Genomic DNA, 27228 nt, shown 5'->3' on the forward strand with positions numbered 1-27228 from the left:
CATATTTGTACATATGTTGCCATCATCATTCTCAAAACACCCACTCTCCACCTGAGCCCTTGGAATCAGCTCTTCATTTTCCCCTCCCTCCCCGCTCTCCCCTCCCCCTGAACCCTTGATAATTTAAAAATTATTATTTTATCATATCTTACACCATCTGACGTCTTCCTCACCCAGTTCTCCGCTGTCCATCCTCCAGGGAGGAGGTTACATGTAGACCGTGTCATCTGTTTCCCATTTCTCCCTCACCCTCCCTCCACCTTCCCGATGTCACCACTCTCACCACTGTTCCTGAGAGGCTCATCTGTCCTGGATTCCTTGTATTTCCAGTTCCTATCCGTGCCAGTGTATATCTCCCGGTCCAGCTGGTTATGTAAGATAGAATTGGGATCATGATAGTGGGGGGGAGGAAGCATTCAAGAACTAGAGGAAAGAAGAAAGCCGCTCAGGAAGTGGAAGTGTTTGTAAAAAAAAAAAAGAACTAGAGGAAAATTGTATGTTTCATTGTTGCTACACTACACTCTTACTGGTCGTCACCTCCCCACAACCCTTCTGCAAGGGGATGTCCAATTTCCCCCAGATGGGCCCTGGGTCCTCACTCTGCACTCCCCCTCATTCACAATGCTATGATTTTTTTTTTTGTCTTTGATACCTGATACCTGATCCCTTCGATGCTTTGTCATCTCACAGGCTGGTGTACATTTTCCATGTGGGCTTTGCTGTTTTTCAGTTAGATGGCCCCTTGTTTATCTTCCAGCCTAGGGGACCCCAGATTCTATATATTTTGACAACTGGGCACCATCAACTTTCTTCACCTCACTTGCCCATGCACCCGCTTTGCCTTTAGCACTCGCGTCGGGGTAGGCTGGTGTGCTTCTTCCTTGTGGGCTTTGTTGTTTTTTAGCTAGATGGCCACCTGATTGTCTTCAAGCCTTTAAGACCCCTGATACTATATCATTTGATAGCCGGGCACAATCGGCTTTGTTCACAACTTTTGCTTATGCACCCAATTTGTCCTCAGTGATCTAGTTGGGACAGGCTGGTGTGCTTCTTTCATGTGGGTTTTGTTGTCTCTCAGCTAGATAGCTGCTTGTTCATCTTCAGGTCTTTAAGACTTCAGGTGCTATATCTTTTTGTAGCCGGGCACCATCACCTTTCTTCACCACATTTGCTTGTGCACCCATTGTCATCAGTGATCATGCCAGGCAGGAGAGCATCTCAGACTGCCGAATTGTTAGAACAAAGTGTTCTTGTGTTGAGGGAGTACTTGAGCAGGGGCCCAATGTCCATCTGTTTCCTTAATACTAAACCTATAAATATAGGTACATAGATCTATTCCCCCCTCGTCATATATAAATATATTTACATCTTTATATGTCTGTATTTAAATATCTATGACTACTCTTTGCCTCCTAGTTCTTTCCTCTGTTTCTTTGTACCTTCCTCTTGTCCCACTATCATGTTCTGCTTTCATTTGGGTTTTAGGAATTCCTCTTGGTTACATTGCCCTTGATCCAGATCTGCCAGACCTCCCACACCCTCCTTGAGACTGATTTTGGACCACTTGTTATTCCCTTGTCCCTGGGCTTATTAACATCCTCTTCCTTTCCCCCGCCACCTGGACCCCATGTCCCCCCGGAACTGTCATCCCGTTGTTCTCTCTTCTGGCTTGTTTATTCCGCCTCTCCCTTCCAGGTAGACATGCTATGTACTATCACAAGACTGAGTACCACAAAGCACCAACAGAAAGTAAAACAATAGCTACAACAACAACAACAACAACAACACACACACACACACACAAAAAACGTACGAATAGTTCAGGGTCTGTTTGTTTTCCTTCACAGGTGCTTTCCAGTCAAGTCTGATGGGGTGCCATGCCCTGGCACCGCCTCTATCCCTGGGGACTTCATTGCTCTGCTTCCCCCGCCGCTCTGCTGCATGCCCTCAGAGGCTGGTTTCGGTGTGGTGACCTCGTGGCGGGCACAATTCCCACCTTGTGTCTCTAGTGTTGTCCCCAATGGTGCTATGGGTCAGTGAGGAACGCTGTGTCCCATGGTGGGGCCGGCCCTGTGGTATCTCTGCATTGCTTTTCTGAGCAGGAATATTCTCCTCAGGGCTTGGTGAGCCAGGATGTGCATCACTCTTTCCTTTTCCCCCTATGCCCCCTCCTTGGCTTCTGTGCGCTCTGACCAGACCAGTCCCTCTTCCCCTCTTCTTGAGCTGTAGCGTTAGGGCTGTCCTCTGAAGTGAATTCTTCTTGGGGAAGGGTGGTGCTGTCCACTTAGTTGGTAATGGGGCCGGCCCCTCAGGCCTCTCTATCGGTTCCCTGCTTCATGTCAGTGTGTTGCGTTCTTGTCTTAGAGCTACGAGTTGAAGTCTTGTCTTTCTTTCCTGTGGAAACACAATCAACACCCTCCCCCTGTGTAGGTTAGTGCCCTGTTCCCCTGGCTACCCATACCTTTCCATTCTCCCTTTTAATAGACTACCTTATGTATTCCATATGTATCTCTGGGTTTAGTCTGGCCCCCACCATATTACCTGGGTCTCACCCCAGGGATAGTATCTTCTTCCCTATGCCCCTTTTGAATTTTTTTTTTAAGCTTACCTCAGCAGACTCATGTAGTACTTGTCCTTTTGTGCTTGGCTTACTTCACTTAGCATAATTTCCTCCAGTTCTTCCAATGCGGCGATGTGCTTCATGCATTCATCACTGCTTTTTAGAGATGCGTAATACTCCATTGTATGTATGTACCAGAGTTTTTTAATCCATTCGTTTGTTGATGGGAATTTGGGCTGTTTCCAACTCCTTGCAATTGTGAACTATGCCGTAATGAACATTGGGGCACAGATGTCTATTGAACCATCCCTGCTTCCCTGGTATGAATCCCACTTGGTCATGGTGAATTATTTGTTTTATATACTTTTGTATTCTGTTGGCTAGTATTTTGTTAAGGATTTTTGCATCAATGTTCATTAGGGATATTGGTCTGTAGTTCTCGATTCTTGTGGGATCCTTGCCCGGTTTGGGTATCAGGGTTATACTAGCTTCATAGAAGGAGTTTGGGAGTTTGCCATCTTTTTCTATGTTCTGGAAAAGTTTGTGTAGGATTGGTATTAGTTCTTCCCTGAATGCTTGGTAGAATTCTCCAGTGTAGCCATCTGGTCCAGGGGATTTTTTTGTTGGTAATCCCTTGATAACCTTTTCTATTTCTTCTATTGCTATGGGTCTGTTGAGATTCTTGATGTCCGCCGAGGATAGTCTAGGGAGGGATTGTTTTTCCAGGAATTTGTCCATGTCTTCCAAATTGTTGAATTCATTGGAGTACAATCCTTCATAGTACTGTGTAACTATCCTTTTGATTTCATTAGGGTCTGTTGTAATGGCCCCTCTTTCATCCCTTATTCTTGCTATTGATATTTGTTCCCTCTTTTCTTTGGTTAGGTTTGCCAATGGTCTATTGATCCTGTTTATCCTTTCAAAGAACCAACTTTTAGCGATATTAATTTTTTCCATAGTTTTTTAATTTTCCCTCTCCTGAATCTCAGCCCTGATTTTTATCATTTCTTTTCTTTTGCTATTAGTAGGGTTGTCCTGCTGACTCTGCTCTAGTTTTTGTAAATTTTGTGTCAGCGTATCCATCATGGTTCTCTCTTCCTTTCTTAGGTGTGCTTATATTGCTATGAACCTTCCTCTGATGACTGCCTTTGCTGTGTCCCATAAGTTTTGGTACGTCGTGTGCTCATTTTCGTTGGTTTCTAGAAATTTCCTGATTTCATCTCTGATCTGCACCAGTATGCACTCCTTTTGGAGTAGAGAGTTATTCATTCTCCAATTATTTGCTCTTATTTTCTTTGTCTTCTTTTTGTTGATTTCCAGTCTTATGGCACAGTGGTCAGAGAGAGAGGTCTGTATTATTTCAATGTGCTTAAATTTATGTAGAGTTGCCTTATGCCCCAGCATGTGGTCTATCTTCGAATATGTGCCATGGGGACTTGAAAAGAATGTGAATTTTTTTTTATTTGGATGAAAAGCTCTGTAAATATCTATTAGGTCAAATTGTCTAATTGTGGAGATTAGCTCCCTAGTCTCCTTGTTGAGTTTCTTTCCCTGTGATATATCTTTCTCAGTGAGTGGTGTGTTGAAGTCACCCACTATAATTGTCGAGTCTGTGATTTCTTTCTTAATCTTTTGGAGTGTTTGGTTCACGTATTGAGCTGGTCTCTCATTCGGGGAATATATGTTTACAATGCTTAGTGGTTCATTGTCTATCATTCCCTTGAGCATTATATAGTGTCCCTCCTCATCTCTTTTTATGGTTTGCACTTTGAGGTCAATTTTATCCGAGATAAGGATTGCAACCCCTGCTATTTTTGTATTGCTGTTTGCTTGGTAGGTCCTTCTCCAGTCTTTGATGCTCAGCCTATTTTTGTCTGTAGCCTTGAGATGTGTCTCCTGTAGGCAGCACATTGATGGGTTGTGTTTTCTAAGCCATTATGCTAGTCTCGGTCTTTTAATGCCTGAATTCAGGCCATTGATATTCAGGGTTATTATCTCAATGTGTGGACTCTGTGATGCCATTTTATACCTTTTGTGTTGGGAGTTTTCCTACTTTCTTTTATCATTAGTATGTGTTTTGTGTGTGTTTCATTCTTGTTTTCATAGTTTCTGCTGATGGGTCTGAACATATCCTTATGTGGTGACCTTTATATGTGATTCCTTTTTTTGCCCTAGCTGCTCTCATGATTTTCTCCTTTTCCTCAAAGTTGGATAGTTTAACTATTATGTGCCTTGGTGATTTCTTCTTGGGGTCCCGTCATGCTGGTGTTCTTTCAGCCTCCTGGATGGTTGCTTGGTTTTCATTCATTAGGCTGGGGAAGTTTCCCTTCAAGAATTCTCTTGCTACTATTGCAGAAGACTTCTTTGTTGTGTCTTCCTCCGGTAGGCCAATAATTCTAATGTTGTTCCTCTTCATAGCATCAGACATAGCTCTTAGGTTTTCTTCGGCTTCTCTGATGCTCTTATTAGATTTTTGTTCACGTTTATTAAAGTCTGCTTTGTTGTCCTCCAAGACACTGATGCGGTTCTCTGATTCCTCCAGTCGATTCTCAAGTAACATGATTTTGCTATTTTTCGTTATTTCCTCCCTAAGCTCCTGTATTTCCCTTTGGTGTATGGCTTTTATCTCCTCTATCGTTTCATCCTTTTCCTGTATTGTTTCCTTCATATCCTGCATGACTCCAAGCAGCATTCTGAGAGTTTCTTTGTATGGCTTCTCAATGTCTGCTTCTTCTATGTATGTTGCTATGTTCAGCACATCTTCTGCCTTTGTCTTTTGTTTCTCCTGTTTTTTCGTTGAGGTCGTTGGGGCTGATGGCTGTTTGCGTTGAATTGTTTTTGAGGGACCAGGTGCCATTTTCTAGTCTCTCTCTTGAAGACTTATAGGAATGCTTCTTCGAACTGCCTACAGCTGATTTTGTTAGGTTATTAACCTACCACTTTATCTTCCTGTGGCTTCCCTATCAGGGGAGTGCCCCAGATGGCAGGTCGGCTGCCTGCCCCAGTGTTGCAGGGGCTGGGCTGAAGTTCCTGCTATTGGTTTGAATATTGATAAGTGTTGGCTGAGCTGCCTTATGTTCCCAGGTACACAGGCAGGAACTCCCTGGTGAGGAGTCAGAGGAGTATCCCCTGGAGAGCAAGCAGGCCTTTCCCTAGCCTTGGGCTATCTATGCAGGGTGGAGCTCACCTAGCTGGGTGTGGCCCAGGCGCAAATGCTCTAGGGCAATGGGAGTGTCCTGTAAGTCTGCAATGGAGTGTGAGAGAGCAGTTCAGGAACAAGAGGGGGAGCAAAATTAAACAGTGAGACCGGACTGTGCTGGGGTACAGGGAAGCGAGGGAAGGAAAAGCAACTATGCAGCTGAGTCCCACTCCCTGCCTGTGGACCTGCAAGGGCCCACTCCCTGCCCCAAGCCCCAGCGGCAATCCGCAGCTGAGCCCCAAGAAGAGTCACAAGAAAGCTGCTGAGCAGCCCCCAGAGAAGTGGGGGTGCAGAGAGCAGAGATGTTAACCGGCACCGCCGTGTAGCTGAAGCTTGATCCCTGCCTATGGAGCTGTGGGGGTTTGGGTTCAGTCCCTGCTCAGCCCACGCGGGGCGGCAAGCTGTGGCTGTTCCCCGAAAAAGCCCCTGTGCAGCCCTCCAAGGCTGTGTGGGAATATAGAGCAGAGAGGCAAACAGAAGCAACAATGCAGCTGAACACCAAACCCTGCCAGTGGAGCCTCAAGGGCCCTGTCCCTGCCCTGAGGCAGGCAGGGGAAAACTGTGGCTGCGCCGAGGCCAAACCCTGCTACAGGCTCCAAATGGTCCCGGCTTGAGCAGACACAGCGGCTAGGCTAGGGTCGAGCCCCAGCCGGCTTCCCAAAAGCCCCCAGCCCCTCAAAACCCCGTGGATCTGAGCCTACTTATCTTTATGATGCGCCTCCTGCGATCCAGTGGCGTTGAATTTCCCTCTGAGCAACTCTCCTGGGCTGGATTCTGCGGAGTCCCTCTGGTATGTGTTACTCTGTCGCCATCTTCCCGGAAGTCCCATTTATTACGTTTTAAAAGAGACAAAGACACAGGCGCATCATCGAGATGGGGGAGGCCATTAGCACATCCCAGAATTCATAGTTAGGACACTAGTTAAATAAGGCATGGACCAAAGGGAACTGTCACGTGCGTGATTGGTGGCAGATAAATACCACAAATACTCGAGTATAAACCGACCCAAATATCCACCGAGGGATCTAATTTTACCACAAAAACTGCATTAAAATGTGCTGAAAAGCTCAGCTTATACTTGAGTGTAAGTGGTACATCACAATTATAGGTGGAACTGCAGAAGCAGGAGCAACGCAATGATTGGGACACATATGTACAAAGTTGGCCCAGGGCCTTTCAATCAAGGCAGGTAAGGCAAGACTGATGGGGCAAGATTTGTGACTGTGCAACCCCCTGCACTGTCCCTAGTAGGATAACCTCCATCAAGGACACATGTAGGCAAGCTTCTGAGAGAGACTGCCCCCTCCCCACCTAGGCTACTGGAGAGGGGTAGAGGTCATCTGCTCTCCTGAGCCCAGGATGGTTTATGTCCTTGGTTAATCATCACAAGGAGTTCAAGAAAAGCTTAGTTTATGTAGGGGCGTGTGTGTCTGCAAATAGATTTGGGGCTGTCACTGTCATCCTTAGCCTTCTGTAAATGTGGGCTCAACACATATTTTGAGAAGACACCACGCAGCCCATACCAAAAAGCTACACTTTTTTCATGGAATGCCTTCTCTATCTCTTGTTCTAAACATTGGATATGTAAAATAAGGTGCTTTCACTTTTTAGCTCATGTTATATTTTAAATATATTAATATATGCATATCAAATTGTTTTGCATATTATATTACTCACCACGGCCATCACGTTGACTCCGACTCATAGGGACCCTATAGCACAGAGCAGAACCACTCCACTGGGCTTCCAGGATGGTAAACCTTTCTCCTGCAAAGTGGCTGTGGGGTGACTACTGACCTTTCTATTAGCAGCCCGATGCTTAGGCCAGTGCATCTCCAGAGCTCTTCTCACATTATCTTTGTCTAGACAAGACGAGAGCCCTGTGGCACAGTGGGTCACATGGTAGCCTGCCAACCCAAAGGTCAGTGGTTTAGATTTGCCAGCTGCTATGTGGGAGAAAGAAGTAGCTGTTCTGCTTCTGTAGCAATAGCCAGCCTTGGAACCCGATGAGGCAGTTTTTACTCTGTCCTGTGGGGCCAATGTGAGTCACAATCAATTTGGCTGCAGTGGAACAGGTAAAAAGGAAAGAAAATGATTTTATATTAGTTTATTATGGTCCAAACTCATTACACAGCCAGGTATTGGTTTGTGTTCTTTTGAATTCTTAAAACAAACTTAAACGTTTTCAACTGTATTTTTCCATTTTATATTTTCTCTATAACCTTTGAGATAATTTAAAAGCAGCTTAAAAGAGATCGTTTTGAAAGCATATATTGGGACTTTTTAAAAAAATGGTGTGTGTTTTACAGGATGATGTGCCAGAGCTGGAAGAATATTTCCTGGTGAATTTAACCTACGTTGAACTTGTCACGGCTCCTTTCACTTCATTCCCCCCAAGATTGGGTATGAGCTTCGTTTCGCTTTTGTTTTCTGTTTCTTTTAATCACTAACATCAGATGTATACTTAATATGTTTAAAACAAGGGCTATGCTGATGAAGCATGTTAGTTTGAGCAATGTGTGAAAATGTTATAGCCTTTTGTATTTATTCTAAGTCAAAGACTATGATGTATTTAAATTTTCTCCATTGGAGAGTATAAAGGCATTTACAAAATATTATGTGATGGCCTTTACATTATACAATTACTTTACAACCGGATTTGCAGTCCTCGACTAGAAGTAGCTCTTGATAGCACTGAGTCCACCAAAGGCCTTTTCCTTTCGTTTTTCTTTATGGCGTCATTACCTGTTTCTCAGAGCGCCCACTCTCGTGTGGTTTTGCTTCCTCAATTTACTAAGGGCTTTGTTTGTTCTATTCTCTACTGCCTTTGGACCTCTTGTCTTTTTCTCTTCATGCCTTTAGAAAAGACCCAGTCAATTCATTACAGACTGAAAGGTAAAATTTGAAATTTGTAGATGTAGACAGATTTCTTTAAAAAGCGGGATTCCTCATGTGAAAATACAGACTCCTAGTTGGTGTTTCTCAAAATTTACTATTGGAGAAATTGTCTGAAGCTTTAGGTGTGATGGCCCAGTTGAGGGCAGAGGTGACGAGCGCCGAGGGGAGCCTCTTTCTTCACCATTGTAGAAGATGGATTGAGCAGAGGGGACAGGAGAAGATGTATTGAACAGAGCGGACAGGAAAACATGCTAGGGGAGGGGAAGCATGATCAGGAGCTGTGTCCCGAGGAAGAGGGCTTCCTCGTTTTATATCCGAGATTCACCGATAACCTGGAAAGTACTGAAAAGCAATCATCACCTTCCAATATAACGTTCAAACAGGTTTCAGTTATTTTGCAGAAGAAGTAGGTGCTTCCAGCAGGTAGACGGTTTACAGGAAACAGTTGTTATAAAAGATAAACACATTTCCTTCTAAGAAAATGAACACAATGCTTCCTATTGTAATTAGTATAAGCAGTAATTAGAAGAGTTGTTACACGTCGAGGCACCTTTCTAAGTCCTTTGTAGATCAGTGTCATTATCACATATATTATTCCATATTACGGACGAGGGAACTGGAGCTCACAGAGGATAGTCACATGTACAAACCCCACAGATAGTACCTGCTAGAATTGGGAGTCAGTCGACATGGCCTGACTTTACAATCTGGGCTTTGTAGCTTCTGGTCTGATAAGCATGAATCCCAATTTCTTCTTTTTAAACAATTTTGTTCGCTTCCCCTATTCAGGCAGTTTCCTAACTAAGTTGAAGAGCTTCTGAAATTTGAAAGCTAAAGGACAGTTGAAGTTTTTCTTTTGTTTTTTAAAGCAGTAGTAGAGTCATTTAAGGTTTCAAGAGTGAGTATCGGTACCATATTGAAATTGATGGATAGAACACAAATGAGCAGTTTTGTCCTCCTCAGTCTTTTTCCATCGGGGTTTCTTTCTGGGGCCCTCACTAGCTTTCTCTTCCTATTTATTTTCTTGTTCTCATTCAAATGGCCCACATTCCCCTGCCTGCTGACATGTTGATAATGTAGAACAGTGATGCTAACACACACAAAGACTCTGGTGGAAATAGAAAAAAGTCCATAAGCCTACTCGTGTATGATTTATTATACTGTTCTCAGTTGATTAATAGTCCGTCAATCCGTGTCAATTGTTACCAAAAGTTTTCCTCATTTTAAGCTTATAAACATTCATATCTTTACATTTTGCAGCCTCTTTTGAGTATTGTTGGTAATATCCAAATATGATGAACAGTCTGTTTTTATATTCTACATCTAATAATGCTTCCATTAGCCATTGCTGTTAAAATGTTATTTCATTTGTTCTGTTTTCAGATTCAGAAGGCTTGGCTTCACAGATTATCATTGATGCCAATGATGGCGCCAGAGGGGTCATTGAATGGCAGCATGGCAGGTGAACCTAAGACTGTGCAAGACAAGAATTCTTTTCTGGGGTTGACAAGATTTAGCATCTGTGAAATAAACTTGTAAATAAAAAGCAACATCTACATTCTCTTTACTTTATTCTAGGTTTGAAGTAAATGAAACCCAGGGAAGTTTAACCCTGGTCGCCCAGAGGAGCAGAGGAGCCCTTGGCCACGTGTCACTGTTTGTGCATGCACAGAATTTGGAAGCACAGCTGGGGCTGGATTATTTCTTCGCCCCAATGGTAGGACTCAGAGTCAATCACAGATCATGTTGACAGATTATTGTCTAATTAGTCCTTCAAAATTCCGGTGAATTAGGTTTTTTAGAAGTAAATTAACCTTAAAAAGCTAAAGCATTATATATCTCACTGTAAATTTGCTCAGAATACTTCCATGTGGTGAGATGAATTCTTTCTATATTTTGAAGATATACTTAGAATTCTAAAGGTTATTTCGTATCTTACTGCAATAGATAATACTGGAAGAAGCTTTTAATGGGTTAAAGAATTTATTTAACTAGCTAATCTTGAAAAAATGTTCTTCATAAGCGTTTTAAAAATTTTAACTCATGCATTTATTTTTCTTAATTCACTGAAACATCTGTGAGGTTCCTGAATATATTTTATTTCCTGTCTTCAGGCCTTTGATTCCTTAACCAAATCTATGCTTCCTTCTTTTCCCTTAATACTTTTATTTCTTTAGTTTTCTCTTTTTCCAAGCTCCTATTTTATTAGGAGCTAATCCTGACACGTCATTCCATAGTTTAATTACATCAAGCAGTATTATGCAATTGCTACCAAAATCAGATCAAACATTTTCTTCCTTCTTGAACTCCTTGGTATCAGTTCCCTTTTACCCCCCTCCCACCCCAAGAATCCTTATTCTAATTGTTGTCTCAATATATTCACCTGTGTTGGGTTTCATTTATCAAAAAACATAAAAACATAGAAAAACACATAACAAAGATTCAAGAAGGCTACCAACAATGACAAAATACAACAAAAATAAACCCGCAAATGAAAGCAAACAAACGAAACTCAATCAAGACCAAAGTGTGTCAGAGTGATAAGGTTTTAACCATTCAAGTCAGATGTATCATTTTAATCTACTGTAGACATCTCTCCAATACTCTCTGTCTGGTAGCAAGATTATTCCCATCCCTCAATTATGGTTAGAGGGAAATCAGAAGAAGCCTTTTACCAATATAGATTGTGCAAATGTATTTTTGGCTTCCACTTTTATTCATAGTCTTCTGCACACCAGAATATCACAATTTAGCTCCAGTACTATTTCCTCCTTCAGACTTGGATTTCATAATTTACAATTTTTGGATCTCAGATGTTGGTGTGCCTTTTTCCATATGTACTTAAAGTTGATGTCTAATATAGATGCCTGCTTATTTGGAAACAAGCCTTTAGGACCCAAGATGCTGTTTTATCTGATAGTTGGGCACCATCGAATTTCTTCACCACACTTTGTTATAGCGCCCATGTCTCCTGTGTTTCCATCATGGGGCCAAGCATGAGGAGGAGCCATGTCATAGGAACTAATTGTTCTTAGATTAGTTCCTGAATCTATATCTGCTGCTGATTCACATTAGAGACCTCTTTGTTAATTTATGTTAGAGAATCTTATAGGTCATCTCCCTGGGGCATGAGGATCTTCTGTTAATAGTGTTATTGATTAGTTTCTGATACTAATTTAAAGCACTATTGAGAGAAAGAGAGAGATTGAATAAGTATAGGCTAACTACATATTGTAATACCAGGATTATTTCACTTGTGTAGAATAAATATTTACATGATTGGACACTACTTGCACAGACAATGAGCACTGGTCATCAGACAAAACTTAAACTATATCCACTGACAATGTCAATCACTGGCCTGCCAGAATAATGCATAACTTAATGTAGCAAGTAGGGCATTGAAGTAGTAAGTAAATGTTAGTCTACCTATCGACAGCTCAGTGCTCTTAGTAAAGATGTTTTCTGCTTCTTTACACACCATGTAATGTGTCATAACTCCTCAGGTTGCAGGTGTGCTTGAGGTAGAGTCTAGTTCACCTAGCTAGATTTCCACGTCATACCCCTCTGGTATGGCCTTTGAAGCTTGATGTGTGTTAGAAGATCCAGAATTCAGTGTCTCGGTGTTCTATGGCACATGACATGTGTCCTCAGGGGGTGGACAGAAACTTGGACCAATGTGGCTTATTAGGTGCTATAATCAGGCATGCTCTTCTTATAGGACCCTTAAGTGTTTTTAGTCATTTTTCCCCTCACTAGGAAAATGGTTCTCCCCTTTTTTCCGCCCGAAACACGCGGTTCATTTTCTCCCTGATGTACATGCTCCCCTTCTCCGCTCCTGGCTTGACTTTCCCTTCAGTATCCCTCATCGCTCTGATAAGAATGTCTGTCATTCCAGGGGAAATGTCAGAGTTTTGCATGGAAGCCACTAGGTGGTCATTCTCCCTCTCCCTTCCCTGGGGAGAGGACCCCTCTGCCAAAGTGACCTTCAAGCTACACACACAGAGAGGATGGTGCATGGTTCACAGGCACCGGTCAGTCTCTCTTCTGAGCTGCCTGGCCGCCCTGGTCAGCAGACTGGGTGGCCTGAAAGCCTGACTGTGTGTCTATCTTGGTGCTCGTTCCTACAGCAGTGGACTCATAGTATTTGCCCTTTTGTGATGGGCTAATTTCACTCAGCACAATGTTTTCCAGATCCCTCCATGTCATGAGGTATTTCATTACATTATCATTTTTAGGGCTGCGTAGTATTCCATTGTGTGTAAAAACCAAAGTTTTTTTAACCATTCTTCTACTGATGGGAATTTGGGCAGTTTCTAACTTCTTGCTATTGTGAACTGTGCTGCAATGAACATGGGAGAGCATATGTCTGTTCGTGATCTGTCTCTCATTTCTTTGGGGTATTTGCCCAGCAATGGTTTTGCTGGGTCATATATGGTATTTCTATTGCCAGCTGTTTTAGGAATTGCCATAGAACTTTTCACAGTCATTGTATGTATTTACAGGCCTACCAGCCTCATAAGCGTTCCAATATCTGCAGTGTTTGTTCTCTGTTTTGTTTTCTTTTTAAATTGGACTCCGATTGTGGGTGTTAAATGATATCACATCGTTGTTTTAATTTGCTTTCCTGGAGGGCTAAAGAGAGCATTTTCTCATGTGCTTGTTAGCTATTTGGGTGTCATCCTTTCTCAATTGTGTATTCAGGTCTTTAGCCCACCTTTTAAGGTTATTTGTTTACTTCTTGTAGGCTTGCAGCATTCTGTAGATTTTAGTAATTAATCTTTTGTCCATATGTCGCAGCTAAATATCTTTTCCAAAACTCTGGACTCCTTTTACTCTTTTGATGAAATATTTTGATGCATACAGGTGTTTTATTTATTTAATACTTTTATAAATAATTTTATTTGGGGCTCTTACAGCTCTTTTAAAAAAATCATTTTATTAGGGGCCTGTACAACCCTTATCACAAACTATACATCCATCCATTGTGTCAAGCACATTTGGACATTTGTTGCCATCATCATTCTCAAAACATTTTCTTTCTACTTGAGCCCTTGGTACAAGCTCCTCATTTCCCCCCTCCCTCCCCGCCCCTCCTCCCTCACAAACTCTTAATAATTTATAAATTATTATTGTTTTTTCATGTCTTACACTGTCCAATGTCTCCCTTCACCTAATTTTCTGTTGTCCATCCCCCAGGGAGGGGTTCATATGTAGATCATTGTAATCAGTTCCCCCTTTCTACCCCACCTTCCCTTCACTCTCCTGGTATCACCACTGTCACCACTGGTCCTGAGGGGTTCATCTCTCCTGCATTCCCTGTATTTCCAGTTCATATCTGTACCCATGTACATCCTCTGGTCTAACCAGATTTATAAAGTTGAATTGGGATCATGATAGGGGGAGGAAGCATTAAAGAAGTAGAGGAAAGTTGTATGTTTCATTGTTGCTTCACTGTACTCTGACTGGCTTGCCTCCTCCCTGCGATCCTTCTGTAAGGGGATGTCAGTTTAATAGAACAAAGAGATCTTGCATTGAGTGATTACATTGGGTGAGACCCAATATCCACCTGGTACCTTAGTACTAAACCTATAAATATATGCACATAGGTCTATTTCCTGATCATCATACATAAATATATTTACATAAGTACATGCCTGTATTCTATTTAGACTCTATAAATGCCCTTTGCCTCCTAGTTCTTTCCTCTATTTCCTTTGACTGCCCTCTTGCCCCTGATCAACCTCTACCAGGCCTCTGAAACCCTCATTGCCGCTGATTTTGGATCACTTCTTGTTCCCTAGTCTCCGGGTTTGTTAGCACCCACTTCCTTTCCCCCTCCTCCCCCTCTCACATGCCCCTCCCCCCCCAACCGTGGGTTCCGCTGTTTTCCTAGTCCAGATTATTTATCCCTCCTATCTTATCTAGATAGTCCTGCAGAGATAATAATATGCACACAAAAACAAGACAAAGCAAAACAAGGCAAAGACAAAATAACACCATAACACCACCAACAACAAATGCCAGTAACAAAAAAGAGAAAATCCTGTAAATAATTCAAGGTCTGTTTGTTGACTTTGGGGAGTATTTTCCGGTGGAGTCTGAAGGGGTGCCACACCGTGGCCCCAAAGTCTATGTTTGGTATTTCCTAGGACTTCCTTTCTCTGCTCCCATTGCTGTTCTGTTACATGCTCGTAGTGTTTTGCCTCAGTATGGTGGCATCAGATCAAGCGCAATTCCCACACTGTGTCTCCAGTGTTGTCCCCTGTAGGGCTATGAGTCAGTAGGGGATGTCATGTCTCATAATGGGGCTGACCATATGGTCCTTTCTGTGTATTGGCTGCTCTGAGCAGGGAGATCATCCTCAAGGCTTGTTGGGCTGGGAGTGCTCCTTTCTCTCTTCCTCCCCCTTTATTTGCTGCTTTGTGCTTTGTTCAGACATGTCTCTCTCTCTGAGCTGTGGCTTTAGTGCTGTCCTCTGAAGTAATTCTTCTGTGGGGCTGTCCACGTAGTTGGGATTGGGGCCAGCCCCTCAGATTTCTCTACTGGTTCCTTGCTTCTGTCTGATATGTTTCATTCACACCTTGGATCACTGGGTTGAAGTCTGGTCCCTCTCTCCCTGTTGAGATAGAAACAGTACCCTCCCCTTGAGTGGGTTAGTGTCCTGTTCCCCAGCTATCTGTGTCTGTTTTTTATTCCCCCCCCCCACTTCTTTTTAGTTGGCTACCATATGTATCCCTGGATTTGGTCTGGTCCCTGACATACTACCTGGGCCTCACCCCAGGAATGTTAGTATACAGTAGCTTTTTTCCTGTGCCCCTTTTGCATTTTTTGAAGCTTACTTCAGCGGACTCATGTTGTACTTTTCATTTTGTGCTTGGCTTACTTCACTTAGCATAATTTTCTCCAGTTCTTCCCATGCAGCGATGTGCTTCATACATTCATCACTGCTTTTTTGCTATTCGTAGTACCCCGTTATTTGTATGCACCACAGTTTTTAATCCATTCATCTGTTGATGGAAATTTGGGTTGTCTCCAACTCCTTGTGAACTATGCCACGATGAACATTGGAGCACAGATGTCTGGCCGTGGTTTATTTCTTATCTCTTCTGGGTATATGCCCAGTAGAGGGATTGCTGGGTTGTATGGTAGCTCAATTTCCATCTGTTCTAGATATTGCCAAATTGATTTCCATAGTGGCTGTACATACCTACAAGTCCACCAGCAGTGAATGAGAGCTCCCATCTCACCACAGCCCCTCCAACACTTGTTGCTTTCTGATTTTTTTTGAATAAGGCTATCTTTGAGAGTGCTAGGTGATATGGTATCTGGTTTTAATTTGCATTTCTTTTATGACTAATGATCGGGAACATTTTCTCATCTCTTTAGTGGCCATTTTGATTTCTGACCTTGTGAATCTTTTCTTCACTTCCTCAGTGAGCAGTTAGTTTTATTTATTTTTTTCTTTTTGGAAGGTAGCAGAATATTTTATATTTTACTAATAAGGCCTTTGTCTAATGTGTCATTTCTAAAGATGTTTTCCCGGTCCGTGGGTTCTCTTATTACTCTAGGTAATTTTTTTTATGTACACAGGTGTTTTATCTTCAGTATATCCCACTTGTCAAGTTGTGACTCATCTGTACTTGTGTCCTTCCCTATTTCTGATAGCTTATGTATTCCCTGCACCAAAGCTCTCAGGTTGGTCCCAATTCACTCATTGATGACCCTAATAGTTTGGGGTTTTACCTCAAGGTCTGCGATCCACCTTGAGTTTATTCTTGTACTTGGAGTGAGATAAGGGTCTTGCTTCATTTTTCTGCAGGGAGATAACCACTTTTTCCAGCACCACTTGTTAAAGAGGGCATCTGCTTCCCATTGGATATTTTTTGGGCCCTTATCAAATATCAGTTGTCTGTATGCTGAGGACTTTATTTCTGAGTTTTACGTTTTCCCTTCCACTCTGTCTTTCTTTTTGAGGAGTTTTGTGCTAATTTGGGGCTTCTTCCCTCTCCATGTGAAGTTGGTAATCAGTTTGTCCATTTCTTTGAAGAAAGATGAGGGTAATTGTATCAGGATTGCATTGAATTTATATAGTGCATTGGGCAGAATTGACATCTTTAAAACAGAACTAACATCCCAATCCACGATCATGGGTTATTTTTCCATTTGTTGAGGTCAATCTTGGTTTCTTGTAATAGTGTTCTGTCATTTTTCTCATATAAATCTTTTGTTCTTTTAATCAGCTATATCTCTAGATATTTCAATTTGTGCTTGGCTATTGTGAAGGGTACCATCTTTTTTATTTCTTCTTTGGTCATATACGATGTGTGTAGCAGTCCAGTAGACTTCTGTTTGTTGATCATGTATTCTGCCACTCTGCCATATTCCTCTATGGCTTCCAGTACTCCCCTTGTGGAGCTTTTGGGATTTTCCAAATATAAAATCATATCATCTGCGAATAACAATAGTTTCACCTCTTCCTTCCCCAGGCAAATAGCTTTGAAGGCTTTTCTTTGCCTTATGTTGTTATCTAAAACCTCCAATAAAATGTTAAATAAGAATGGGGATAAGGTGCATCCTTGTCTGGCCCACCTTTGCAGTGGGTTTGTGTTAGTTTTTTTCTCCATTGACTACCACGTTGGCTGTTGGTTTTTCATATATAGCTTGCATTATCTTGAGGGATTTTCTTTCCATTCCTATCTTCTTGAGTGTCTTAAACAGGAATTGGTGTTGGATGTTGTTGACTTTTTTCCCACATCTATTGATATTATTATGCCCCAGCATGTCGTCTAGCTTCAAATATGCGCCATGTGGGCTTGAAAAGAATGTGTTTTGTTTGTATTTGCATGAAGAGCTCTGTAAATATCGATCAGTTCAAATTGCCCAATTGTAGTGTTTAGATCTCTAGCCTCCTTGCTGAGTTTCTTTCCCTGTGATCTTTCTTAGAGAGCAGTGTATTGAAGACACCTACTATAATTGTTGAGGCTGTGATTTCTTTCTTCATCTTTTGGAGTGTTTGACATAATCAGTGGGTCTCTCTTTCAGGGAATATATGTTTAAAATGCTTAATGATTCTTTGTCTACTCTTCCCTGGAGCATTATATAATGTCCCTCCTATCTCTTTTTATAGTTTTCACTTTAAGGCAAATTTTATCTGAGATTAGGATTGTAATCCCTGCTTTTTTAAAATTGCTGTTTACTTGTTATGTTTTTCTCAAGCCTTTGATTATCAGCCTATTTTTATCTGTAATCTTGAGATGTATCTCTTGTAGGCAGCAAATTGATGGATTGTGTTTTCTAATCCAGTCTGCTAGCCTCAGTCTTTTAATGCCTGAGTTCAATCCATTGATATTCAGGGTTATTACCTCTATCTGTGGACTCTGTAATGTCATCTTATACCTTTTGTGTTGTGTGTTTTCCTACTTCCCTTTCTTATCAGTGTGTTGTGCATGCTTGTGTATGTATCATTCTTGACTTCTTTCCACCCTTAAGCAAATACTATCTTGGGGGCTGTTTTCTCTTTGTTGCCCTCTGGGTGAGGTTGTTCTATGTGGTGGTCCCTTAGTTATACTTGGTGAGTGCTGTTCTGCCCATACTGGATCTGCAAGGATATTTTGTAGGGCTGGGTTTCTTCTGACGTATTCACTGAGTTTTCCTTGTTTTGGAAGACTTTTACTTCTCCATCTATCTTGATAGATAATTTGGCTGGGTAGAGTATTCTTGGATTTTATTATTTTCCTTCAATTGGTCTGAGCATATCCTTATTTTGGAACCCTTATATGTGATTGCTTGTTTTTCCCTAGCTGCTCTCCCGATTTTCTCTTTTTCCTCAAAGTTTGATAATTTAGGTATTATGTGCCTTAGTGACATCTTGGGATTCAGTCTAGCTGGCATTCTTTCAACTTCCTGAATTGTTGCCTAGTTTTTATTCATTAAGCTAGGGAAGTTTTCCTCTGAGAATTTTCTCACTATTGCTGCAGATGAACTCTTTGTTGTGTCTTCCTCCGGTAATCCAATTATTCTGATGTTGTTCCTCTTCAGAGCATCAGACACAGGTCATAGGTTTTCTTCAGCTTCTCTGATGATCTTATTAGATTTCTGTTCACGTTTGTTAAAGTCTGCTTGGCTATCACCTAGGTCACTGGTGTGGTTCTCTGCCTCCTCCAGTCAAATGGCAAAGTCTGTGAGTCTGCTACTGGGTTTTGTTATCTCATTCCTAAGCTTCTATATTTCTCTTTGGTTTATAGTCTTTATATCCTCTATCATTTCATTTTATTTTGTATGGTTTCCCTCATATCCTGTATGACTCCAAGCAGCACTGTGAAAGTTTATTTTTGTGGCACATCAATGTCTGCTTCTTCTATGCACATTGTTAGGTTTAGGATGTCTTCCACCATTGCCTTTTGTTTCTCCTGTTTTTTCATTGTGGTCGATATGGCTGATTTCTGTTTGTTTTGCATTGTTTTAGAGGAGTCATGTGCTATTTTACAGGGAGTCGAAGAGCACTGGTTTTCTCTGGGAGACTCGTAGGAATGCTTCTTCAAACTACCTACACCTAATTTCACTATGGAATTAGCCTACCACATTATTCTCCTGTGGCTTCACTCTTTCCCTATTCAACCAGTATTCTGTTGTTTGGTGGGCAAGTTGGATGCTTATCTCAGGAGATGCTGGTTGGGTTTTTGTGGAAGCACGAGGATGGTGCTGTATTGGGTGATCTCACAAGAATACGTAATAGTCTTTCTCACGGCAGCTTTGGGGTGCCACAGAGGGCATTTGGGGTGCCTGCTGCAATGGGAGTGCCACAGAAGGATGGTGGGTTATCCACTTTGGTGTAGAGCATTCTGAATGGTGGGCGGAATTTTCCTGGTCAGGTAGATCATTGAGGAGGTTGGGTAGATGTTTCTGCAGCTGTGTGGAATGTTGGCTAGTGTTGGCCAAGTTGCTGTCGGCCATGTGAGGCACTACAGCAGGTGGGAGGAAGTTCCCACAGTCACATGGGACCACAGAACAGGTAGGAGCTCCCCAAGCCACGCAGGCAGGATTTCCCCCAAAGAAGGTGGTTAAGATTTCCCCAGCCATGTATTAAGCACTGTAGAGGGCGGGTAGTTGCAATTTCCCCTGGAAAAGTTGAGTGGGCATCCCCTGGTGGAAGGTGGCAGGCTTTCCTTGCTTTGGGTTACACTACAGAGGGTGGAGCTCTCTCAGCTGGATGGAGGGCAAACGTAAATACCCTAGGCTGAGGGGAGTTGTCTGTAGGTCTGCAGTGGTGTGTGAGAGAAAAAGAAAGAGAACAAGAAAAAAAGAAAAACTAAACTAAACCAGCTGAGACTGTGGGGGCACAGAGAGAACAGAAGAAAACAGAGGAGTTTAAACCCTGCCCCAACGTGGCTGAGGCTGTTGTGGGAGAGACAGAAGAGAGAGAAACAAAAGTAACAATATAGCTGAGCTCCAAACCCTGGAGCATTTTAAACTGTGTTCAAATAAAGCCCTTGGGCCGGCTCCAAATGATCCTGGCTCTGGCCGAGATAGTGGATGAGCTAAGGTCAAATCCTATCTGGCCTCCACTGTGGTAAGCAAAAATCCCCAGCTCCTCAAAAACTAACGGCTCTGTGCCTACTTATCTTTTTAATGCTCCTCCTGTGACCAGGCAATGTGGAATTTCCCTCTTAGTAACTTTCCTGAGCTGATTTCTGCAGAGTCAACTCTTGCAGCTCTTATAACAATCCTTACATCAATTGTATCAAGCACATTCGTATATAATGTTACCATCATCACTTCCAAAACCTTTTTTTCTACTTGAGCCCTTGCTAGCATCTTCCTTATTTTTCCCTCCCTCCACAACCTCCCACGCTTGTGGACCCTTGATAAAATATAAATTATTATTTTCATATTTTACACCATCCACTGTCTCCCTTCCTACGTTTCTGTTATTCATCTTTTTCAGTGTGTGGGGTGGAGTTTATACATTGATCATTGAGATTGGTTCACCTTTTCTCCACCTTTAGTCCTCCCCTACCCTTTCCCCTCATGATAGCACTACTCCCATTGCTGTACCTGAGGGATTTATCTGTCCTGGGCTCTGTGTGGTGAGAGCTCTTATCTGTATCTGTGTACTTGCTCTGGCCTAGCTAGATTTGTAAGGTAGAACTGGGGTCATCATAGTTATGGGGAGGAAGCATTAAAGAGCTAGAGGAATGTCGTGTGTTTCATCAGTGCCCCTTCCATGTGACCTTTCTGTGAGGCGGTGTTTAGTTGTTTGCAGATGGACTTTGGGTCTCCACTCTGCCCCCTCATTTCCATATATATGATTGTTTCGGGTCTTCTGATGCCTGATAACTGGTCCCATTGACACCTCGTGATCACACAGGCTGGTGTGCTTCTTCCATGTGGGCTTTCTTGGTTCTCAGCTAGATGGCTACTTGTTTATCTTCAAACCCTTAAGACCCCAGATGATATATTTTTTGATAGCTGGGCACCATGAACTTTCTTCACCACATTTGCTATGCACCCATTTTGTCCTCAGTGATCCCGTCAGGAAGATGAGCATCACAGAATGCCAAGTTATTAGAACAAAGTGTTCCTGTGTTGAGGGAGGAATTTAGTAGAGGCCCAATGTCCATCTGCTACCTTAATACTTAACATATAAATACTTGTACATAGACCTATATCTCTATCATTATATATTAATATATTTATATATATACATGCCCATATTTACTTGTTTTATATTTTAATAGATTCATTGATCCCTTTTGTCTTCTACTGTGTGCAATTCCTTTTTATTTATATCTGGTAGCCCTTAGAATTGTCCACATTTTCTCATTGATGATCCTGATTGTTTAGGAGTTTACATTTAGGTCTCTAATCCACCTTGAGTTTGTTTTTGTGCATACCGTGAGATATGGGTCTTGTTCCATTCTTTTGCAGATGGATACTCACGTTTTCCAGCACTATTTATTGAAGAGGACATCTCCTTCCCATTTATTCTTTATTATTTTTTGTCAAAAAATCAGTTGTCTGTACATGCTTTTATTTCCGGGGTCTCTGTCCTGTTCCCTTGGTCTATGTATCGGTCATTATACCAGTACAAGACTGTCTTGACAACTGTGGTCATGGAGTAGATTTTTAGGTCAGGTAAGGCATGACCACCTATTTTGTTCTTTTTGAAGTTCTTTGCTTATTCTGGGCCTCTTCCCTCTCCATATGAAGTTTGTAATTACAAATTTTATTTCTTTAAAGGATGATGTTGGGATTTGGATTGGGAATACATTTAATTTGTAGATTGCTTTGAGTAGTAGTAAGATTTTCTCAAAGTTGTGTCTTCGTATTCATGGACACAGGATATCCTTCTATTTGTGTAGATCTCTTTTGGTTTCTTGTATTAATGATCTGTAGTTTTCTTTGTATGGTCTTTTGCTTCTTTGGGTAGGTTTCTTCCTAGGTATTTCAACTTTTTTCTGTGGTTGTTGTAATTGTCTTGTTTTCTTGATGTCTTTTATGGAATTGTAATCACTGGTATATAGGAGTCCAGTTAATTTCTATTTCTTAATCATGTATCCTGCTAATTTCCTAAATTTCAAAATTGTTTACAATAAGACTATGGAGGAGAACTTGGTGCTTGCTCTCTCTATATAAAATCAGCAAACAGTGAGTTTCACTTCTTTGCCAGATTGCACTCCTTTTATTTCTTGTTGTTGTGTTATGGTTCTGGCTAAGACTTCCAATGTTAAATAAGGATGGGAATAAGGGACATCCTTGTCAGCTTCTTGTTTTCAGTGGGAATGTTTTCAGCTTTTCCCCATTAAATGTGATGTAGGCTATTGGTTTTTCATATATGGACTTTATTGTGTTGAGGAATATCTTGTATTACTATCATATTAAGTGCATTTTTTAGGAAAAGGTATTTGATATTGTCAAATGCTTTTTCTACAATTGTTATGGTCTTGCTTTATGTAATCCTTTATCTTGCTTATGTAAAGGATTACATTAATTGCTTTTTGAATGTTGAACCATCCTCGCATCCCTGGCATAAACCCCACTTATTCATGATACATTACTTTTGAGATATGCTGTTGGATTAAATTGGTCAGGATTTTGTTGAGAATTTCTGTATCTATCTTTATAAAGGATATCAGTCTACAGTGTTCTATCTTTGTGTTTTCTGTGCCTGGATTTGGTATCAGGGTTATGCTGGCTTCGTAGAATGAATTTTGGAGTTTTCTGTCCATTTGTATATTTGGAATAATTTGTGTAGAATTGGTAACAGCTTTTCTCTGAATAATACTTAGCAGAATTATTCTTTGAAGCCAATCCCAAAATATTCCTGGACTATTGAGATTTTTCTAGAATTCAGGTTCTAAAAACCTGTTCGTTTTTAGCTTTGGCAGGGAGAATTCTAGAGGGAGACACGGTCTGGCCCCTGTCTCCCCATTTCTTTATTATTTTTTTAATTAAATATTTTCAATTTAATGTAAAAATTATTGTATAAAGAGGAAATAGCTTGTAAATCGTTTACTCTTCCAACTCATAACTAGGTTATATTTATTTCCAAGCAATCCATAAAACTCTGAGGGTGATTTAATATGTCATACTATAATATGTAATATTGTCTATATTTACCTTTTTGACTAGATTCTTCATTTTGCTGATGGAGAAAGGTATAAGAATGTTGACATTATGATTCTGGATGATGATATTCCAGAAGGAGATGAAAATTTTCAGCTGATTTTAACAAACCCATCTCCTGGACTAGAACTGGGTACAAGTACAATAGGTAATTGATAACTTTTTCTACGCAAATATTCTCCTTTATACTGTGCTTATCACGTTGCCAGATAAAAGACATTAAGAAATCTTAATAGTCTTCAATTCTTAGAATGATAAGAATTTTGAAATTACTATGTCTGTGTAACAGTACTTCTAGCCTGACTGTATATTTGCATTCTAAAGAAATAAAACAATATTTTGACACAAAAGAGAATATTAAACCATTTTCACAATGATTGTAGATAGTAGTTAATTTGTAGATGTCTTTCCTCTGACATTTTAGCTCTGCTTCGGATTTTCTGCCTAGCAACATAAGCAATGACAGATAACTGTTTTAGTATCATGTAACTGCTGTTTGGTTTTTCTACATTGGTATGAGATGTATTGATAGTTCAGAGACATCATTGGAGCTACAATTCTTTGGTTGTATCTGTTTGACATTTTTACTTAAAGTCAAAAGAATTACTATAATTCTATGGTTGTATCTGTTTGACATTTTTACTAAAATTCATTGTTACTAAAAGACATTTTTACTAAAAGTCATTCTGGTTGCTCCTTGTCAGGTTCCTGCTGATGGCTGGCTTCAAGGCGGTCTAAAGGGAGGGAGAGAGAGAGAGGAGAATTTTAGGTTTAGAAGGGACTCTAAAATGTCACTTAATTTATTTAATTATATACTACTCTGATGGTATTATAAGCGAAGTAAGCATAGAACACTACATGCCCACCAATTATTCAGCCTCATGTTTTTACCTGCAGCGAGTGCTCTTTGACATTCTTGTAATTAAATTAAATGAGCTACAAGTGTTCTTTAAGTTAGTTTGAATTAGTAATTGTTTCTATATAAAACATTCTTTAAAAAATGTTCATATTGTGTTTTTGGTGAATGTATACGCAGCACATTTAACAATTTTTCACATTGTATACATTTTTCACATTGTTTCAATATTCCATTTGGTATAATGTTTCCATAAATCTAGTTTTTTGTCTTTCCTCCTCTCACCTCCTCATCTTTTCCTATGGTAAATGATGATCTTTTGTTTCCATGCAGATTATTTCTTTTTGTAAAGTAGGGAATAATTTCAGTGCAATGTTTAAAGAATATCGGAAGGGCAGTACTCTTAGTGAGTGCTTACTCTAGTGCCTATATTATATTCTATCTGGGACCAGTTGGAAGTGGTTGCCAGGCACCATCTAGTTCTTTTGTTCTCAGGAGAATTGAGGCCATGGTTTGAGTAAGCAATTAGTGCTGCTGCTCATTAATTCCCATTTTTAATCTTCAGTTTATTTCTTTGTCTTTTGCTCCAGACAAGTCGAGAAAAATAGCTTAATCTTAAATAACTGCTCAGAAGCTTTAGAAAGCCCAGATCCTGCTTTCCAACTTAAACTTTATGTTTTGACTTAGAAAATTCTTAATAGATACATCATGCTCATACCAGCAAGCCTCCGATTCATCTCACTATGCACTAGAAGAAAATTATTTACTCTGTATTTGAAACAAAAGATATATCTTTAAGAGAAAGATTTATTCTGAAATTATTACCATATGTGCAAATGTATTAATTTTAGTAAAAAACAAAAATTTTGAGTAACTCAAGGGCTAGTTTTTAATTTCACTGTCATGTAGCTTTAAAAGGTCAGAAGTCACAGAGTATTGGGACCCAGCCTCCTTCAGAATGACCTCTTGCCAATCTTATTGCAATAGAAAACCTTATTGCAAATTCACGGGTTCAAGGATCTCAAGGGCGAGGACCTGAACTTATCTTTGTGGTAGGCGCGCTTCAAGTCATGACAACATTTTGAGTTTAGAGTTTGGATTATTTTGGAGATTTGACATTTTGATGTTGACCTTTTTTCATTTAGGATTTTGATGTACCTTTCCAACTATGGTACATATATCATCCTTTATATTATTACCCTGAGAAAAAGATTTGGATGTAAGCAGTTTACCTACAAGTAGGTGATCTATTGAGGCCTGGTGAGAAAAAGACGAAGCGAGACACATGAGAAAGGAAAGTTATAGAAAATGTGTTAAATAAGCAGGTACAGTTATGTTTAGCTGAGCTTTAATCCTGCTGTTGTATTGACTCCCACTTTTCGTTGTTTGTGTTTCTCTTTTGCATAGTATCGTTCCAGAGCTTCTGTATCGACTCCTTCTTGGTCTAATGTTGTGCATGGGTAGAAAGATTTGCCTATTGCTGTTAGATAAATATGCATATCTCAGGTGATTCCAAAGTAGGCAGAAGGGATGTGGGTGATACACTGCTCAGTATCTGCTATGATCATGTTGGCTTTACATACTTTAGTCAATTTCTCTGTTTTAAATTAGTTAAAGATGATGTGTATGGCATTTTAACAGATTTTAAATATTCATGTGCAGAAGATGTTTGTCTAGCTTTGTGAACTGCTTCTGCTACTTTCTAGCCTGTGAGCATCAGCATATGGTAGTACATATTGGTGTTTCAATCCATAGTAGTATATACCTGTACTTCATATGGTCAGACCTTAGAAGCTTCCAAAATTCCAAACTCCAATCTGTCGTTGAATAGTTTCTGACTCATTTTCGCCCTATTGTAGTCCTAGAGGGCAAAGTGGAACTACCCATTTCGGTTTCCAAGGCTGTAAATCTTTGTGGAGCAGAGAGTCTCTTTTCTGCCCTCCCCCCTGTCCCCCCCTCCCCGAGCAGCTGGCGGTTTCAGACCTCTCACTCACTCAGAGGTTAGCAAGCAATTCATAGCTCACGAGTGTAGGTTACCCAGTTGTTAGGCACTTTTGAATCACTTTGGGTTCACAGGGCTCCTCTGTACAATAGAGTGATCTCATTGAGCGACTTCCTCTTTATCGCTGGCTCTCTGTTTTACTGAGCGTGATGCTCTTCTCCAGAGACTGGTACCTTCTGTTCACATCTTCCAAGAATGTGAGATAAAGTCTCATCACTCTCACTTCAATGAGCAATCCTGGCTGTAGGTCTTCCAAGACAGATTTGTTTGTTCTTCTGGCAGTCTGTGGTAGTGTAGTCTTTATTCTCTGCCAGCATTATAATTCAAACGTACTCATTCCTCTGTTTTTTTTATTCATTGTCCAGCTTTCACATGCATATGAGACAACTGAAAATGCCCTGTCTTGGGTTATGTATCTTAGTCTTTAGAGCAGCGGTTCTCAACCTGTGGGTCAAGACCCCTTTGGGGGTCGAACGACCCTTTCACCGGATTTGTCTGATTCATAACAGTAGCAAACTTACAGTTATGAAGTGGCAACAAAAATAATTTAATGGCTGGGGGTCCACCACAACATGAGGAACTATGTGGAAGGGTGGTGGCCTGAGGAAGGTTGAGAACCACTGCTTTAGAGTAACATCTTGACTTTAAATTTTTTAAAGCTATCTTTTAAAACACATTGTTTGATTTCTTGGTGAATGCTGCTGGTGAGTGTGGTCTCAATGAACTGAAATCCTTGACAATTTAAGTGTTTTCTTCCTTTATCATAATATTGCATAACAAACAGTCCAATTATGAAGATTTCTGTTTTTATGATGAGGTGTAATTTATACTGCTTAACATAAATCGGTTAAGCATTTTGTAAATACTAAATAATTTAAGTTGTTGAAGTTGCTATTAATATTTTTTATTGGTAGTAAATAGAACACTTGATTTTTAAAAGTTGCTCAGCCTATATTTCTGATTTATATACTTCTAATAATTTTTCTCTCTTGCATTTTTAAGTAAAAATCTATTTAATCCAGAAAATAGGGACAATTCTACTTTCAACTTTCCCTTCCTGTAAGTTTTATACCTGTTCCCTGGCT

The 27228-nt window shown here is 40.7% G+C and overlaps 1 protein-coding gene across 1 annotated transcript in view; it reads left to right on the plus strand.

Moving 5' to 3' along the window:
* ADGRV1 (adhesion G protein-coupled receptor V1) overlaps positions 1–27228 on the plus strand; it is a 724059-nt gene that overhangs the window by 199041 nt on the left and 497790 nt on the right. Inside the window, exons 41-44 of the mRNA XM_075542665.1 lie at positions 8069–8162; positions 10041–10119; positions 10236–10374; positions 23292–23433. Coding sequence (XP_075398780.1) covers positions 8069–8162; positions 10041–10119; positions 10236–10374; positions 23292–23433 — 454 coding nt within the window. The remainder of the gene's footprint in view (positions 1–8068; positions 8163–10040; positions 10120–10235; positions 10375–23291; positions 23434–27228) is intronic.

This window comes from Tenrec ecaudatus, chromosome 2, assembly GCF_050624435.1.
Source record: "Tenrec ecaudatus isolate mTenEca1 chromosome 2, mTenEca1.hap1, whole genome shotgun sequence".
NCBI classification, from domain to species: Eukaryota; Metazoa; Chordata; class Mammalia; order Afrosoricida; family Tenrecidae; genus Tenrec; species Tenrec ecaudatus.